Source organism: Neoarius graeffei, chromosome 18 (assembly GCF_027579695.1).
Source record: "Neoarius graeffei isolate fNeoGra1 chromosome 18, fNeoGra1.pri, whole genome shotgun sequence".
Lineage (NCBI taxonomy): Eukaryota > Metazoa > Chordata > Actinopteri > Siluriformes > Ariidae > Neoarius > Neoarius graeffei.
The window spans coordinates 46,701,432-46,720,188 of NC_083586.1; the positions used below are offsets into that span (position 1 = coordinate 46,701,432).

The following is an 18,757-nucleotide window of genomic DNA, read 5'->3' on the forward strand; positions in this document are numbered from 1 at the left end:
ACGGCACGAATCTTGTGTTCTTTTCGTTTTACCATTGTTCTCTTTAAACACGCTTTCGATATCAGTGGTTTTGAAAAGGAGAATTTCGCGGTATGTCCGTGTCACGGAGGGACATCGTTCAGAGGGAGCATATAAAGCTTACAACAGTGAAAAGGCAGAAAAAGCAAAGAAGGAACAAAAAGAACAAGGAGTTATCCTAACTGCGGCAAAGCTACCATCCAAAAGGAAAGCTAAAGATGTGCTTGAAAGAGAAACCTATACCCCTTTTCCACCAAATCAGTTCCAGGGCTGGTTCGGGGCCAGTGCTGGTTCACAACTCGTTCAACTTGCGAGCCAGCTGAGAACCAGTTTGCTTTTCCATAGCTCGCGGTGCTAAGGGGAGCCACGTCAGTTACGTCGCTGTATACGTCAGTTACGTCGCTACGTTTGCATAAACCTTGGTGCGAATATCGAAGCAACAACAACACGGAAGAAGCAGCAGCAACAACAGCAATAATAATAATAATAATAATGGATGACTTTGCGTTTGTATAGCTGCTGCTTCTCGTCGCTTAAAAATGGCGATCTTTCGTGGTCTTGTTATTGTTGTTGGTCTTAACAACTCCGCCCCCCCGCTGACGTAAGCGGTTCTTTCCTCTGGCCCAGCAGAGAGTTGGTGCTAGCCTGGAACCGGTTTTTCTGGCCCCAGAGCCAGTTCTTTGTCAGTGGAAACAGAAAACCCGGTTCCAAACTAAGCACTGGCCCCGAACCAGCCCTGGAACTGCTTTGGTGGAAAACGGAAGGAGATATTCACAAAATTCTTTAACAGTGAGCGCCACAAGGCTCTCCTGAACAAATTGATGTAATTTTTTGTCTGTAGTGTAAAAAATGAGGTCACTAGAGTGAGTTAAAGACGAGTGACTTTTCTGCTAAGTTTATAATGGCAGTCTATGGGCTGAGCGCCTGTCCTTTCCTCACTTTCAGGCTTCTCATTCAAAAACTGCAAGTCCTGTCGTGTATGTAGACGCATTGGGTGAATCAGGACAAGTGTGGCTACTACTTTTGAGAAAATTGTGTGTGGAGTGAAAATTGGGGCTGAAAACACAGTTTAAATGAGAAAGTTTGAGCCATTTTCCCAAGCTCTCTACACTCTGCTCCACTGGTGTGTAACGCAATAGACACCCATTTTCTCAGGCTTTATAAGGGGGAGGAGGGGTGGAGACGCGGGGGGGAGCATGGCGAGGGCGGGCGTGTTTCTTTTCAAATTATGGCTTGCAGGAACCGTTATTCCAAAATCTCGTACCCCACCTTTAAATGGCATGGTTGAGAAAATATTTGCTTTCCGGAGATGCTTCAAATCTATCAATATCCACAAAATCTGTTCAGCTTCTGGGGCACTGCGGGCCCCAGGCCCCCTGCTAAAATCGTTTCCTCGGATTTCGTCATTTCTATTTCACAGCCCTGGTGGTGAGGTGGAGAGAGAAGGGAAATTTATTGCTTGAGGGTGGGTGGGTGTGTGGGGAGGTTAATGAGGTCTAGCTGCAGGACTGAGGAAGGATTGTTCTAACATGAACACTGCGCTCTTTAAGACCCTTCTCTGCCTCCGTGTAACCCGACAGCATGTGGGCTGTACCACACACATGATCCTAGACTGATAACTGGTTATATTATTATATGGGCACGAGTGTTTTTACTGGGAAATACGCCACTCGTATTTTTCATGCAAACTGCATCCAGGACATCGCAATCGGCAACCGTGACATTTCTCAATATGCCATTCGTGAGGAGATCAATGAATTGTTTTTGATAAATCTGCGTACTTTTTGTTTGCAAATGCGTCGATATAATAAGAATCACAAGTCGGCTTGAAGATATGAAGTTTATCTTCTCATGTTGAAGAAAATCGCGTTTTTCATACAAAATGCATCATAGATCTGAGTATGCTAGATCATGCTAGCTGAATGGAATGAGTTGAAAGACCACAAAAAAAAGCCATTATTATTATTATTATTATACAGTGCTCAGCATAAATGAGTGCACCCCCTTTGAAAAGTAACATTTTAAACAATATCTCAATGAACACACAATTTCCAAAATGTTGACAAGACAAAGTTTAATATAACATCTGTTTAACTTATGTGAAAGTAAGATAACTTGGATTACACATTTTTTTCAGTTTTACTCAAATGAGTACACCCCACAACAAAAACTACTCCATCTAGTACTTTGTCTGGCCTCCATGATTTTTAATGACAGCACCAAGTCTTCTAGGCATGGAATGAACAAGTTGGCGACATTTTGCAACATCAATCTTTTTCCATTCTTCAACAATGACCTCTTTTAGTGACTGGATGCTGGATGGAGAGTGATGCTCAACTTCTCTCTTCAGAATTCCCCAAAGAAGATAATTTCTTTACACCACAAAGGTGAAGGCTACAAGAAGATCAGCAAAGCTTTACTGATCAGTCAGAATACTGTAGCAAAAGTGGTGCAAAAATTTAAGAAAGATGGAACTGCAACCATCTCACAGAGACGTCCAGGTCGTCCACGGAAGTTAACACCTCGACAGGAGCGTCTTCTGATGAGAAGGGTTGAAGAAAATCAGCATGCAAGTTCACTGCAGTTATCTAAAGAAGTAGAAAGCCAAACTGGGGTGACTATTTCCCGTGACACAATACGGCGTACACTGCAGAGGAATGGCATGCATGGATGCCGTCCACGAAAGAAGCCTCTCCTAAAGCCCAGGCACAAAAAAGCCCACCTAGAGTTTGCCAGGGCCCATGCTGACAAAGATGAAGACTACTGGGACTCTATACTCTGGAGTGATGAGACCAAGATAAATGTTTTTGGAACTGATGGCTTCAAAACTGTATGGCGTCGCAAAGGTGAGGAATACAAAGAAAAATGCATGGTGCCTACAGTGAAACATGGTGGTGGCAGTGTCCTTATGTGGGGCTGCATGAGTGCTGCTGGTGTCGGGGAGCTGCATTTCACTGATGGCATCATGAATTCACAGATGTATTGCTCTATACTGAAAGAGAAGATGCTACCATCACTCCATGCTCTTGGTCGTCGTGTACTTTTCTGACATGACTAAACACACACCCAAGGCCTCTGTTGGATTTCTGAAGAAGAACAGGGTGAAAGTGATTCAGTGGCCAAGTATGTCTCCTGATCTGAACCCAATCGAACACCTATGGGGAATTCTGAAGAGACAAGTTGAGCATCACTCTCCATCCAGCATCCAGTCACTAAAAGAGGTCACTAAAAGATTGATGTTGCAAAATGTCGCCAACTTGTTCATTCCATGCCTAGAAGACTTGGTGCTGTCATTAAAAATCATGGAGGCCAACGTGAAAGTAAGACGTTTTAATCCAAGTTATTTTTCAGGTTTTACTCAAATTAGGGTGGTGCAAAAATGAGTACACCCCACAACAAAAACTACTCCATCTAGTACTAGATGGAGTAGTTTTTGTTGTGGGGTGTACTCATTTTTGCACCACCCTAATTTGAGTAAAACCTGAAAAATAACTTGGATTAAACGTCTTACTTTCCCGTTATAAGTTACACAGATGTTATATTAAACTTTGTCTTGTCAACATTTTGGAAATTTTGTGTTCATTGAGATCTTGTTTAAAATGTTACTTTTCAAAGGGGGTGCACTCATTTACGCTCAGCACTGTACATTCACTCTTATCAGCATTCTCGAAGGCCAACGCTAGCTTACCTGCAATTCAGTGCTGTTAGCCCGGCAGTCCAGTTGCCTTCCAGCCGGTGTTCATCAATAGTGTTAGCGACGGCCAACGCTAGCACAGTCAAGCCAGTGCTACCGAACGCTCCTAGCACAGGCTAACAACCGAGAAACTAAGCTTTCTGTCTTGAGACTCGTCATCCACGCACACTCGCGACAATATTTTTCACTCGTACATAAGTATTCATTTCCCTGTGTAATTTACTTAGCTATTTTTAAAATCGACAGCTACGCACAACGGTGCGACCTGGCAGCCAAAATTCTCAAAATCTTCCGTATTTAACTCAGGGGTGATAGCGTTCCGGCGCCGCGCCGGATTTCCGGCATACCGCGGCGCCGGAAAAAAAGAAAAATCTAGTTCGCCCATTATCCTGTGTCATTCTGAGATGCGCAGATAGACAGTAAAGGGAATTCCGAATTCCCTTTACTGTCTATCTGCGCATCTCAGAATGACGCAGGATAATGGGCGAACTAGATTTTTTTTTTTTTTTTTTCCTGGCGCCACAGTACGCCGGAAATCTGGCGCGGCGCCGGAACGCTATCACCCCTGTTAACTCCGCAAACCTGTCGGTCATGTTTGTTTACAAATTCACAGTTGCTTGCTCGTGCGGAAGTTTTACGTCTCCGACATGTGACCTCATGTCTTCACAACGTGCAGTATTGTAACAATATTGCACACTCCTCCATTGAGTAGAGTGGCGTAATGCACGTAGTATCCTATGATGGCGATATGCTAAGAATATTGCATGCTGTCAAACCAAATGAATGAAACCCACTAGAAGGGACTAGAATACATGTTTTTATTCCATCGGAAAAGTGTCCTGTATGTATAACAATTCCTGATATTTCACTCCGATGACATCACTCCCAGTGTTTTCCCACTGACTAGACATGCGTGGTCAAGCTGGTGAACTGGTTTAAAAGTAAAATTCTTTTGATTAACTTGAAATTGTTGAGCGGGGGGTTGTAGACGTGTCCAAATAATATAAAGAACGTTACACGGTGGCGCGAAAATATGAAGTTTATCTTGTGCTGGAGGGAGGAGGCGCTTGTTCGCGTCGCTCACTTGTAATATTTACATTCATCACTTGAAGACAAACTTCATATCTTCACGTCACTGTGTAATATCCTGATATTACTGTGTAATATCACCGTGTTGACTACGACAGTGAAAATAAATGCCGACTCGTGGCATTAAACGGCGTATTTTGCTTTAATAATCAGTCTAGACCAGCGTTTCTCAACCTTTTTTCAGTCATGGCACCCTTCTGAAGTATGCAAATTCTCAAGGCACCCCCATATAAAATATACGCAGTCACACTGACCATACGCTGAGCCCGGCAGTGACGTTGTGACATGGGAAAGGGGGCCGTGAGACAAATTTTGATGATGCATGAGGCAGCGATGATCTGCATTAGTGTAACTGTCGTTTTTTGGAATTTTAATTCATTTTATTTATTTCAGTGTGAGAATATATAACTCTTTGACGGCACCCCTAACGAAGCCAGACGGCACCCCCAGGGTTTCCCATACATAGGAATCCATTGTGTGGCGCAGCGCCACACAATGGATTCCTATCACCACACAATCGGACTCGTAATTTTGAAAAAAAAAAATTCCGTTGCGTATCGTTCCGTTCATTCATAGCGCTCGCTCTTCTCGTTCGCGCACACCCACACAGAGAGAGAGAGACGGAGAGGCGTGTACACAGGCCTGCCGTTGCGCATATACCCGGACTGCAAGTAGGCCTGTTAGGCTAATTAAAAATAACGCAGCCTTCCCGATTCGCCTTCCGACCCCTTATTTTAAAAGGGAGCCTACGTCGTGCTCGTGATGAGCTTTATCATAGCCTTCTTGGCTTACAGGAAACGGACATCCCTGAGTCAGGCTATAAACCAATTTTGATGCATACAGTAGCAGCTTGACGCGAGGAACCGGCCTTATTGCATTATCCCGTTTATCCCGCTTCAGCATTCATGCAAGTTATTAATAATGGCTTGACATTCACAATAAATAAGGATTTCCCACTAGTCTAAATAAAATGTTATAATCGCGGGGATGCCTAGTTGATATCTTTTTATTATTATTTTGTTGTTACATTATACTATTTATTTCATTTTAGTATTGGTTGAGGTAAGTGTTGAGTTCAATATTTAAAATAAAAACCTCCAGCTTGTTTTTTGCAATTTATTCCTTGAATGTCAACTAAAGAATGATTGAAAGATTGCCACCAAAAAGGCAAAAAACTAAACTTCAATTTTGGTGAGTAATTTTCATAAATTTAAAAGACAGGTTTTCCACCAACATCAAGCCCAGCAAGCTAATGGCCTGTCCTATAATGTAAAGTTGGGTCGAGGAATGAAACCAGGCAGGGTTCTGGTAAAAATTGTTTTAGCTGTCTTCTCTTAAAGAATTTAGATTGAACTGAATAATCTCAAATGCTTCTTGTAGCTTTAAAATAGTCCCAGCAGGTGACTGAAGAAAAATACTGTGTTTTGAACACTGCCCGCTGTAAACACTTTGCATACACCCCAATGACCGACTCCACCGACCGCCACGACACCACCGTGCACGATTCCCTCATCGGCACAGCAGAGCACCACAAATTGCTACCTGGTCTGTGGGAAACACTGACCCCGGTTGAGAGAAGCTGGTCTAGACTCTGTTTTCACTGTTGCACTTGGTGTGTTATTCACCTGTCAAGCTGATTTAGCTTCAGCACAGCAGCAGAGAGTTGTTTAGTATAGGTAATCGTATGAGGCCGAGTAAAATTAAGGATTAATTTCATGAATGATTTTGAAGTTTTGAAAATTGACCGAGAGTCGCAAAGTGATGAGGGCAATTTCAAGACTTTGAAATCACGAGTGAAATTAATTGTACGAGGAACCATATGATTACTTGTTATTACTTGTATAATGTACAGGGCCAAATTCATACTTCAGAAACCATTCAAGTTCACAACATTTTGTCATTCATGTTTTCTGAACCGATCAGGGCACAAGACAATCTTGCACGTTCGAATTAGTTTCTAAAGCATTCCTTGTTTTCGCAAATCTCTTGCTTTTCCCTCGAGGACTTTTCGTGATTTCTTGAAAAGTAACATCTTTCAGGATTGATCCCGTATGTTTCTCATCTCAGATGCCAATTCAGTGCTGCCTGCATTACTTTAAGAGAGTGGTTCGTAGTTTTCCCAATTTTCTTTCCTCATTTCTGCATAAAACTGCGATAGCACTTTGTCTAACTCTCAGCATTCATATGTGACCTAGAGAGTTGTTTATTTGTCTTTCTGCAGCCCATTTCTTAAACACGGAAAGCCAAAAATTCATACTCTTTTTTTTTTTTTTTTTTTGGTATTTTCACTTTTGCTTGCAGCTTTCGATTGGTTTATCATTTCTTTGTCAAATGTAGCAAAATGTGGCATTGCTGAGTCAGCTGTTTTGTTGGCAAAATTTGCTAATTTTTGTAACCGTAACCAAGCAACGAACTAGCCAATAGCATTTCAGAAATACGGCCCCGTGTTAAGGAAAAAAGCCCTCCTTGATTTGACCAATCAGAATTGAGTAATTTGGCCCAGTGTATTATAACTATGGTAAATATCTGGAATGTCATTTACTACTTTAATCAACGTCAGTGGGCGATGTCTCATCTCATCATAGGGACTTAAATGAAACACATTTTATGGACTTGGGTGGGAAGATTTCCAGAAGTAATAAGACAAATATTTAAACGTTCAACTAAAATTTTCAGCAGTGTGTCCAGACTTGTTTTCTTATGGAATAAGAGGAAGGTTTTTGTTTTTTTTTAATTTTATTAATTAGTGTTCACCTTATGTACTTGTGTATGTAATACAAATGTAAACCATTCCTTATCTTAATTTACCTGTTTGTTCTGCTGTTATGGTATGTAGACTTTAGAAACCATCTGGTTTTTCTCCGAAATACAGCCCCTTTCAAAAAATATTGGAATGGCAGAGACTGTTGTTTTTGCTATCTACTGAAGATATTTGAGTTCAGGATGAATCAGAAATGATGGATCAGAATTTTAGCTTTCATTTCCTGATATTTCAGTATTTCTAGCTGAAATCCTGATAGGTTTGATATTTTGCAAAGTAGTTTGAAATATTGTAATATGATTTTAGCCCATGTCACTGTATAAGTGTAATAATATTGTAATTAATCCACAAAAAGTTCTTATGAGATTTAGAATGACTTTTTGCACATGCTTATTTTTATGTTGTCAGTTTCTCTGAACTAGCATGTATACATGACTGTTTAATGACTGCATTTAGCTCAGATAATTAAGCTTGGAGAAGTATGTAATCTTCACCATGACAATGGAAACAACACACACACACACCTCTGACATGAATGCATTAAACTATTTAGCTTTATGACTGGATTATAAATATGTTGTGGGGATGTTTGAGTGTGACATGCAGTGGGTTTGTAAACCCCCCTCCTCCCCACGGTTCATGTTTTTCTTTTCGGACTCAGGTTTGACTTCTGCACTGTGGATGCTGAAAAGCGGCCGTCGGAAAACTTGGGCCAAGTGCTTTTTGGAGAGAGAATTGAACCATCACCGTACAAGGTAATACACGTGCATGCACAACTTTTCTTTTAGGTTGTGTGTGTACACAGCTATCAAGCTTTGAGCCACATTCAGTATTGGTGAATCTAATTACTGAAAGTTTTGCACTAAAGATTAGATCTAATGCAGAGATCATCTATACATTTTTTTTTTTTTTTTTAAACACTCCAGTTTCAAGCAACTACAAATCCTGGTTTCAGCTTTATACATGAGACTGGACATGGGGAGAATTTTTCAGTCAAAGGCACATTTCCTTCATATTGGTCTTTAAATCCATATTCCGGTTGGAAAATTGTCGGGTAGATTTTAATCGCGTCCAAATCTGTCAAAATTGCATGGGTTTTTTATTATTTTATTTTATTTATGGGCTGTTTTACAATCAGGGTACGCAAGCTAAAAATCACATTTAACACTTATTATCTTCAATATCATAAGGCTTGACTAAATAAACTTGGTTGTTTATTGTAGCCCTGTGATCGCTCTATTTACCATGCAAAAAAAAATTGTTGATAACGTTATTTTTGGTGAATGTATGGCAATATATGTCATATTTAGCAAAATTACTCGTGTCATTTAGAAAAAGTGCTTTTTTGACCACAGGTAGCTCCAAAAGGGATGCACTTACATCATTCTTTATACCATAAAACACATATTTGGTTCCATATCATTGGAAACGTAGTTAAGTTTTAATGTTGAATGCCAGTAAGTTTTCAGACTATTTTGATCAAATTCGTATGTAATTGTCAAAAAAAAGTCCTCTCCGAGACAGCTAATTTTTCAATATAAAATAACATATCTAAAATTATTATTTTCATCCTAAAATATGGTCAAGATATTGGGACATAAATATGAGACAACGAACACAAAGCTTACAGCCTTATATTTAAAAGCACTATGGAAGTAGTGGATTCTGAATTGTTAAAAAAAAAAAAAGTCCTCTCCAAGAATCACTTCATTTGTTTCTCCCAGCCCTGCTTAAAGCTACACTTAATCTTCTTTATCTTATAGCAGATTACACAAAACTACCATACACATACAGTATGTCAAAAAATTACCTGACATCTGTTCTTTAACTTGTCCTTCACTTAAAAACTGGTACAAGAACCAGTTTGAATCAATTTTAATTTTGGACCCCTGTGACACAAACTTTGTACCCTGATTGTAAAACAACCCTTATTTTATTTATTTATTTTTGTGGTTGAAGGTCCAAGAAGTAGTACTATATTTGGCTTCTATATAATGACCAGTAGAAATAACCCTGGGTAGTTGTATATATCCCATGCATATTGGTGTGTTGGTAAACGTCTTGCTTTTTCTTCAGGATAAAGACGCTGCAGGAAGCACCCTTCTCCCCCCCCCCCCCCCCCCCCCCCTTTTTTTTTTTTTTAAACCTCGAAACATCACCGAAATGAAACCAAGTATTGTCTGAGTTGAAAAGGATGTACAGTGTGAAATAGATAAGGGGTTCTTCTTGTTCTTACAATAACGTTGTAGAGCACAAAGCTATTTTAAATTAAGGTGTATGCAGTGCACATGGAATGTGAAAACCGTCCCTGTGTCCGAAATCCCTCCCTACTCACTATATAGTGGACTGTATTGTGAGGTCGCCATTTTGTAGTGCTGTCCGAATTATTTACACCCTATATAGTGCATTCAAAGTATCCCACAATGCGTCACAAAAAGTCGTGTACAACCGATGGTCACTAACCAAGCAATATATCCCATCATGCATTACGGTCGCACTGAAAGAAATCAAATCAAAAGCCTCACCTTTGATTTAATAAAAGGCAGCGGCAAAGAAGAAAGTATTCAGCCTTGATTTAAAAGAACTGAAAGATACAGCAGACGCAAAGTCCTTTGTATTTATTAACACTCAGGTCACCGACTCCCCCACAGGGGACTTTTAGGACTGTTAATAAACACACATCTAAAGCTCCGAGTTTTTGTGCTAGAAACATTCAAGTAACACCACTAGAAACCTTGAATATTTTAGTTTTCAAATATATCTCATCTCATTATCTCTAGCCGCTTTATCCTGTTCTACAGGGTCGCGGGCAAGCTGGAGCCTATCCCAGCTGACTACGGGCGAAAGGCGGGGTACACCCTGGACAAGTCACCAGGTCATCACAGGGCTGACACATAGACACAGACAACCATTCACACTCACATTCACACCTACGGTCAATTTAGAGTCACCAGTTAACCTAACCTGCATGTCTTTGGACTGTGGGGGAAACCGGAGCACCCGGAGGAAACCCACGCGGACACGGGGAGAACATGCAAACTCCGCACAGAAAGGCCCTCGCCGGCCACGGGGCTCGAACCCGGACCTTCTTGCTGTGAGGCGACAGCGCTAACCACTACACCACCGTGCCCCCGAACTGAGAAATGTTGGACCAAAATCTTTATCACTGTAATTGGACACACATTGTCATGATTTAGTACTGCATTATAATCCAATCAGATGCATTTTTAATACTTTTTTAATAAAAAAAAAAAAAAAGACAAGCGGTCACCCTGGACTCACTGCCATCAGCCTGAAAGCCCAGTTATTTGGATGTTGGTTATCCCATGTGTAGCACATGCGCACAAAAAAAAAATTATACATACAGTGGGGCAAAAAAGTATTTAGTCAGCCACCAATTGTGCAAGTTCTCCCACTTAAAAAGATGAGAGAGGCCTGTAATTTTCATCATAGGTACACTTCAACTATGAGAGACAGAATGGGGGAAAGAATCCAGGAAATCACATTGTAGGATTTTTAATGAATTAATTGGTAAATTCTTCGGTAAAATAAATATTTGGTCACCTACAAACAAGCAAGATTTCTGGCTCTCACAGACCTGTAACAACTTCTTTAAGAGGCTCCTCTGTCCTCCACTCGTTACCTGTATTAATGGCACCTGTTTGAACTCGTTATCAGTATAAAAGACACCTGTCCACAACCTCAAACAGTCACACTCCAAACTCCACTATGGCCAAGACCAAAGAGCTGTCAAAGGACACCAGAAACAAAACTGTAGACCTGCACCAGGCTGGGAAGACTGAATCTGCAATAGGTAAGCAGCTTGGTGTGAAGAAATCAACTGTGGGAGCAATTATTAGAAAATGGAAGACATACAAGACCACTGATAATCTCCCTCGATCTGGGGCTCCACACAAGATCTCACCCCGTGGGGTCAAAATGATCACAAGAACGGTGAGCAAAAATCCCAGAACCACACGGGGGGACCTAGTGAATGACCTGCAGAGAGCTGGGACCAAAGTAACAAAGGCTACCATCAGTAACACACTACGCCGCCAGGGACTCAAATCCTGCAGTGCCAGACGTGTCCCCCTGCTGAAGCCAGTACATGTCCAGGCCCGTCTGAAGTTTGCTAGAGAGCATTTGGATGATCCAGAAGAGGATTGGGAGAATGTCATATGGTCAGATGAAACCAAAATAGAACTTTTTGGTAAAAACTCAACTTGTCGTGCTTGGAGGAGAAAGAATGCTGAGTTGCATCCAAAGAACACCATAGCTACTGTGAAGCATGGGGGTGGAAACATCATGCTTTGGGGCTGTTTTTCTGCAAAGGGACCAGGACGACTGATCCGTGTAAAGGAAAGAATGAATGGGGCCATGTATCGTGAGATTTTGAGTGAAAACCTCCTTCCATCAGCAAGGGCATTGAAGATGAAACGTGGCTGGGTCTTTCAGCATGACAATGATCCCAAACACACCGCCCGGGCAACAAAGGAGTGGCTTCGTAAGAAGCATTTCAAGGTCCTGGAGTGGCCTAGCCAGTCTCCAGATCTCAACCCCATAGAAAATCTTTGGAGGGAGTTGAAAGTCCGTGTTGCCCAGCGACAGCCCCAAAACATCACTGCTCTAGAGGAGATCTGCATGGAGGAATGGGCCAAAATACCAGCAACAGTGTGTGAAAACCTTGTGAAGACTTACAGAAAACGTTTGACCTCTGTCATTGCCAACAAAGGGTATATAACAAAGTATTGAGATGAACTTTTGTTATTGACCAAATACTTATTTTCCACCATAATTTGCAAATAAATTCTTTAAAAATCAGACAGTGATTTTCTGGATTTTTTTTTTTCTCATTTTGTCTCTCATAGTTGAGGTATACCTATGATGAAAATTACAGGCCTCTCATCTTTTTAAGTGGGAGAACTTGCACAATTGGTGACTGACTAAATACTTTTTTGCCCCACTGTATGTGGAGCTGTGTTTTGATTTGTAACTTCATGTCTTATAATAATAATTTATATAGCGCCTTTTCATAAACCCAAGGATGCTTTACACAGGAGTTATACACACAAACCACACTGAGGAGTAGTGTGAGGTAAAGAGGAAAGTTTTCAGGTTAGCTTTGAAGGAAGAGAGAGTGGAACAGTCACGAAGCGATTGTGGTAATGAGTTCCGAAGTTTAGGAGCAGCAACACTGAATGATCTGCCACCCATAGATGCCAGTTTTAAACGTGGGACAGTCAGAAGTCCACAGACAGAAGATCTGAGGGAGTGGGAGGGGCAGTACAAATGAATTAGCTCACAGAGATGGGAAGGGGTGAGATCATGAAGAGCTTTATAGGTTAGAAGCAGGATTTTGTATTTAATCCGAGAGATAACTGGCAACCAGTGCAGTTGCTGTAAAACAGGAGTGATGTGAGCAGTGCGCTTGGTGAGTGTGAGGACTCTCGCTGCGGAGTTTTGGGTGTACTGCAGGCGATTGAGCAATGTGGCAGGGAGACCGTAAAAGAGAGAATCGCAGTAGTCAAGTCGAGAAAAGATAAAGGCGTTGACCAACATTTTGGCATCAGGTTCAAAGAGAAGAGGGCGGAGACGTGCAATATTGCGAAGGTGAAAGAATGTGTTCTTAGTAATAAGTGTAAAATGTGGTTCAAACGTAAGGGTGGAGTCAAAGAAAACGCCAAGGTTTTTTATAACTTGGGAAGGACTTACCAGTATAGACACGCCATCAACATCAGTAGTGAAATTGGAAAAGTTCAGAACCTGTCTTTTGGTACCTACTAATAGAACCTCCGTTTTGCTAGCATTAAGTTGAAGGCAGTTCTTGTGCAGCCATTGCTTAAATAAGAGATGCAGAGCCTTTATTTTTAAATAAATTTCTGAGTGGATAGTATCTCCATCCTTGACTCTTGTATGCTGCATAAATGGGAATTAAAAATGTATATATTTTTAAGAGTTAAAATCGACTGCAAAGTTGGCATTCGAGCTGAGCCAGCCAGCCCTGAGTGCGTGACATCACTGCGGTAACCGGTTTTAAGGCCGAGGCCTTTTACAGCTATAGACCAAAGTCATGTCAATAAAACTTTATGGTGAAAGTAAGAAATACGGTCACCGACGTGCTCGACTAAGACTGATTTGACTTCATTGATTGTGGGTTGACTCTCATTAAAACAGAATAGGGTGTTATAACTTATGCGACATACATGTGCATGCATTTTCACTGATAAAACGTAAAAGGCTCATTAAATAATCAGATGAACTGAGACGATCACATTCTGAAGCAAATTAAATAATCTTATACCGCTAACTTAAACACACAATACAAGTTACATGGATTAATCTAGATACAGGTAAATTATTTTTTTTTAATCCAAATGAGAGTCAGAGCTTACCCGTCTGTGTTCTCGCTTCTTGAAGGCCGACCTTGTGGCCGATTGCTTTGAAACAATCTGACTTTCAGTTGTTCGTTCATTCACTTCTTCCACGTAAGGGCGAGATGGCAGCAATATCCAGTTTAGAAATAAGACTGCTGTTCCACTCATTCACGTTTCTTCATACTGTGTACTCCGCCATGACTGCTGGGCTCAGGCAATTACTAAAACCCGGGACAGAACGGGATGTCACCAGTTTTAGCAACAATTGCGGTGAGGTCACTGCCCGAGCGATATGTCCCGTCCCCTTCCATCCCAGGTTTTACCAACAATCCTCAGCTCACTCCGGGAGGACTGGTGCAACTGAACTCACTTTCCTTTAAAAAAATAAATAAAATACTTTTCCTTTTCTTGTAGTTTTCCTTTAATTGTTGGTACTGCACCCTCTTTCAATACGGGCTTATGGCCAACGCTCCTCAACAGATCAGAGGTCTCGTACGAGTCTTCAGTAAAATGTGCAGAGCAGAGGAGAGACCACTTCGTAGGCGCCCAATGTGCTCGTGAGCTCGCAAAACGTGTCCAAATCTTTGCAGTTTGAACATTCTTGGGCCATGAATGCAACGTAAATCCACCTTCTGTCGTGTTGCTGCACCGGCCAGCAACACAGCTACATAGCATGGCGATAAATTAGCTCAAAATGGAGGATCGGAGTTGCAGTCAGCTGTTTTTTAGTATAGCGGAAATGGCGACGAGACCGATAGACTTCCTGTTGTGATGTTATGGACGCCAAGGTCATTCACTCAGACCGCTACCTGTATGAGTCACTTTAATCGTAAAAATGACTATATTAGATTTATTGTTAATGCTTAAAACTATTCCTGTGCCATTCTTGAGGTCTCAAGGCGTTTATAAACAAAAGTGAGGCTATGGTTCTGCGTATATGCTTTAAGGTCAGTGTTGCAAGTCCTTAGCAGCTGCACAGAGGCTATGGAAGGGGTGATGGTGATGTAGATTTGAATGTCATCAGCATAGCAATGAAAGCTAAGGCAACGGTTGTGAATAATCTGGCCTATCGGGGAAGCATGTAATATAAAAAGAAGGGGATCTCTGTTGAAAGTGTGTGTGTGTGGTTTGTTTGTTTGTTTGTTTGTTTGTTTGTTTGTTTGTTTTTGTCAGTGGTATATCAAGACATTTGTAACCGATATGCAAAGAGAAACTGTAATTTAACGCTTGAGCCACAGAGTGGATGATCCTGTTGAAACGAGGGTCTTTTCTCAGAGTATTACTGATCATCTTGTTGCAGTTTTTCTTCAAGCAAAAACAGACGTGTCAGCATGTGTGCACCAAAAAGTACAGCAGTAGTAAATCAGCGGACAAAGCCAACCTGGATTTCCTCAAGAAGGGCATGCTGCTTAATTACCAGCATCACTGGTGAGTCCTCTCCTCATCCTCCTTTGCTTTCCTTCTCCTTTCTTTTTATGCCTCTGCCACCATAAGGTGCAGGAGGCATTATGTTTTCGGGTTGTCCGTCTGTCCGTGTGTGCGTCCGTCCTGAAACCTTGTGAACGCGATATCTCAAAGACTAACGAAAGGAATTTCACCAAACTTTCAGCATTTGTGCGCTTTGGGACAAACATGAACTGATTAGATTTTGAGATCAAAAGGTCTAAGGTCAAGGTCACTGTGAGGTCGAATGTCTGTCCGAGAACCTTGCGAACACTATCTCTAAGGCTGATGCAAGTAATTTCACCAGGTCACGATTACTGTGAGGTCAAATGTCCATCCCCAAATCACAACTTAAGGCGTGTCGTCTACCGGGCGGAGGCATCCCCATCGACACTGTTGGCATCGAGTTCTGTCTTTTTTCCTTTCTTTTCTCCTTTCTTTTTATGCCTCCGCTACCTTAAGGTGCAGGAGGCATTATGTTTTCGGGTTGTCTGTCTGTGCGTGCGTCCGTCCCGAAGCCTTGTGAACGCGATATCTCAAAAGCTAATGAAAGGAATTTCACCAAACTTTCACCGTTTGTGCGCTTTGGGACAAACATCAACTGATTAGATTGAGATCAAAAGGTCTAAGGTCAAGGTCACTGTGAGGTCAAATGTCTGTCCGCGTGCGTCCGTCCCGAAACCTTGTGAACGCGATATCTCAAAAGCGAATGAAAGGAATTTCACCAAACTTTCACCGTTTGGGCGCTTTGGGACAAACACGAACTGATTAGATTTTGAAATCAAAAGGTCTAAGGTCAAGGTCACTGTGAGGTCAAATGTCTGTCCGAAAACCTTGTGAACACAATATCTCCAAGGCTGATGCAAGGAATTTCACCAGGTCAAGATTACTGTGAGGTCAAATGTCCATCCCCAAATCATAACTTAATAAGGTGTGTAGTCTACCGGGCAGAGGCATCCCCATCGACACCGTTGGCATCGAGTTCTATCTAGGTTTTTTTTTTGCATGGTGTACCCCACATGTCACCACTAGGTGGCCACCAGATTCTTTTCATGTTCCTCTTTGTCCTGACTGCAGGATTGTGGATAACATGCCTGTGACCTGGTGTTACGACGTGGAGGAGAATCAGAAATTCTGTAACCCCGGCTTTCCCATCGGCTGCTACGTCACAGAAACAAGCTTGGCCAAAGACGCGTGCGTCATCAATGTGAGCGTCTTTGTGTGTTTCAGATGTTTACGTGCATCGCTAATCGCTAGCTTGTCTTGTCATATTTTGCAAGTACAGAACTTTTTTTTTTTTGCTTGATCTCTTCACTGCAGAAGGTGCTGCTTGTTCACTCTGTTTCTCTTCCATACGCAGTCAGATTTCAAAGAGCCAGACACCTTCTACATCTTCAACCATGTGGACATCACTATCTATTACCACAACGTAGAGAACGAGGCCCCTGATTCCAGACTGGTTGCTGCCAAGATTGAGCCAAAGAGGTACCGGTGCTGTTTATCGTATACAGATTGAAATACAAGGGATGTTCGGTCACTTAAGCCGTCTAAGTTGAGGTCAGGAGTGTTGGTATAATAACCTTCTATAAAAATTAAAAAGTAGTATCGATCTGCTTCTTGTCCCGTCCTTGACTTTTTAGTTTTTTGTCTTCTAGTCGATACGTTCGCATTAGGCCGAGGTATAAAGATAACACTGAGCCTGCGAGCCAGGTCAACCCTTGCGTATTTGCTGCTAATGGACGTTTTGTGTGCGTGCTTTGTGTCGACAGCTATAAACAGGCCAAACCGGATGCTCCAGACTGCACAGGGCCTCCCATGAGCCTCAACAACAAGTTCACAGGAGACATCAGCATCCCCTACACCTACTCTGTCCAGTTCGAGGTCAGTTCTGTCTGTCTTTTTACTCTTAGAAAAGCTTTACCTGAGATTTGCCCAGATTCTGGTGCATGTGGAGGACAGCCAGCCAGGATTTTTTTTTTTTTTTAAAGCATAATAGAAAGAAAGCGAATGTTTTTATTTAATTTTACTCAAATGTTTGACTTTCGTGTCTAATCAGACTGTTGGTTATAGGAGGAGCCGACTATCCGATGGGCCTCTCGGTGGGATTATATTCTGGAGTCCATGCCTCACACCAACATCCAGTGGTTTAGGTGAGCGTGCACACATGGCCCTTTTTCAGCTCACTTCAGCCCGACACGGCTCGCGTTTCGACTACCTCAGAGCAGCGCAACTCAGCTCGCTTCAGCCCTACTCAGCACCCAAAACTCGCACCGTTTTGGAGTGGGGCTGAAGCGAGCCGAGCCGAGTGGGGCTAGGGGCGTGAGCAGACACTCCCCTGTGCACTGATTGGTGAGGAGGAGTGTCCTCACATGCCCACACACGCCCCGCGAGCACGCTGGGATCTGTAAACACCGTAAACCCGGAAGAAGAAGAATTACGAGAATTTCTGGAGCCTTATGCGCCTCGCCTCATCTATACGCTCTTGCCAGTATCTGTTGGCGTTGTCGGTGACAACAAGCCACAGAACCAAGACCAGCAACACTAACGACTCCATGTCCTCCATGTTTATTGTTTACCATCCGGGTCGTGAGACTACCGCTTAAAAGGTCACTGATGTCACTGTTTGCGCCGCCTAACGACATCACGTGACGTCCACCCACTTTCGCTAACTCCACCCAATGTGTCCACCCACTTCCAGCCAGCACGGTTCAGCGCGGTTGTAGTCGAAATGCAACTCCAACAGCCCCGCTCAGCTCGACTCAGCCCGACTCAGCACGGCACGGCTCAGCCCAACTCAGCACGGCACGGCTCAGCCCAACTCAGCCGCGTTGGTAGTGGAAAAGCGGCAATACAGTCTGTCGAGCAATACCCTACTGTCATGGAAACGGGTCCGTCTCAGAAACTGCTCTCTCATTTGGGACATTATGGTCAAAAAATAAATTTTCTAATTTTACTAATTTTTTTGCATTTACCTCACACTCAGTCACTGCGTTTACATGCACATAGAGAAAATCGAATTTCTGCCGTAGCTCGACTGAAATCGAAGTTCTAAATGCCATGGAAACACCTTCGCTCGGTTGAAATCGAACCGAACTGGATTTCTCGTAATCGAGCTACGCGACCTAGATTATGAGATTGTAGCCGAGCTACTTGGTGCATGTAAACCTTATCGAGCTACGGAGTCGAACTACTTACTTCAGCACTGCCCCTTCCGGAAGTGATGAGTGACGAGACCACAAGCAGGAAACACAACAGCCTCAGTCGGCATGACAACAGTAGTAGTAGCGAGCAGCAGAAGAGGTCAGGAGGAACAAGGAGAACGAATGAACGAAGAAGAGAAAATGGCGAGCAGAAACGTGCACTTCTGGAGCAATGTAT

The 18,757-nt window shown here is 42.4% G+C and overlaps 1 protein-coding gene across 1 annotated transcript in view; it reads left to right on the forward strand.

The window, feature by feature from the left end:
• The window catches only part of tm9sf2 (transmembrane 9 superfamily member 2), a 64,979-nt gene that overhangs the window by 14,853 nt on the left and 31,369 nt on the right, over nucleotides 1-18,757 (forward strand). Inside the window, exons 3-8 of the mRNA XM_060898941.1 lie at nucleotides 8,224-8,317; nucleotides 15,237-15,364; nucleotides 16,457-16,586; nucleotides 16,740-16,864; nucleotides 17,149-17,260; nucleotides 17,450-17,529. Of these exons, the coding sequence (XP_060754924.1) occupies nucleotides 8,224-8,317; nucleotides 15,237-15,364; nucleotides 16,457-16,586; nucleotides 16,740-16,864; nucleotides 17,149-17,260; nucleotides 17,450-17,529 (669 nt within the window). The remainder of the gene's footprint in view (nucleotides 1-8,223; nucleotides 8,318-15,236; nucleotides 15,365-16,456; nucleotides 16,587-16,739; nucleotides 16,865-17,148; nucleotides 17,261-17,449; nucleotides 17,530-18,757) is intronic.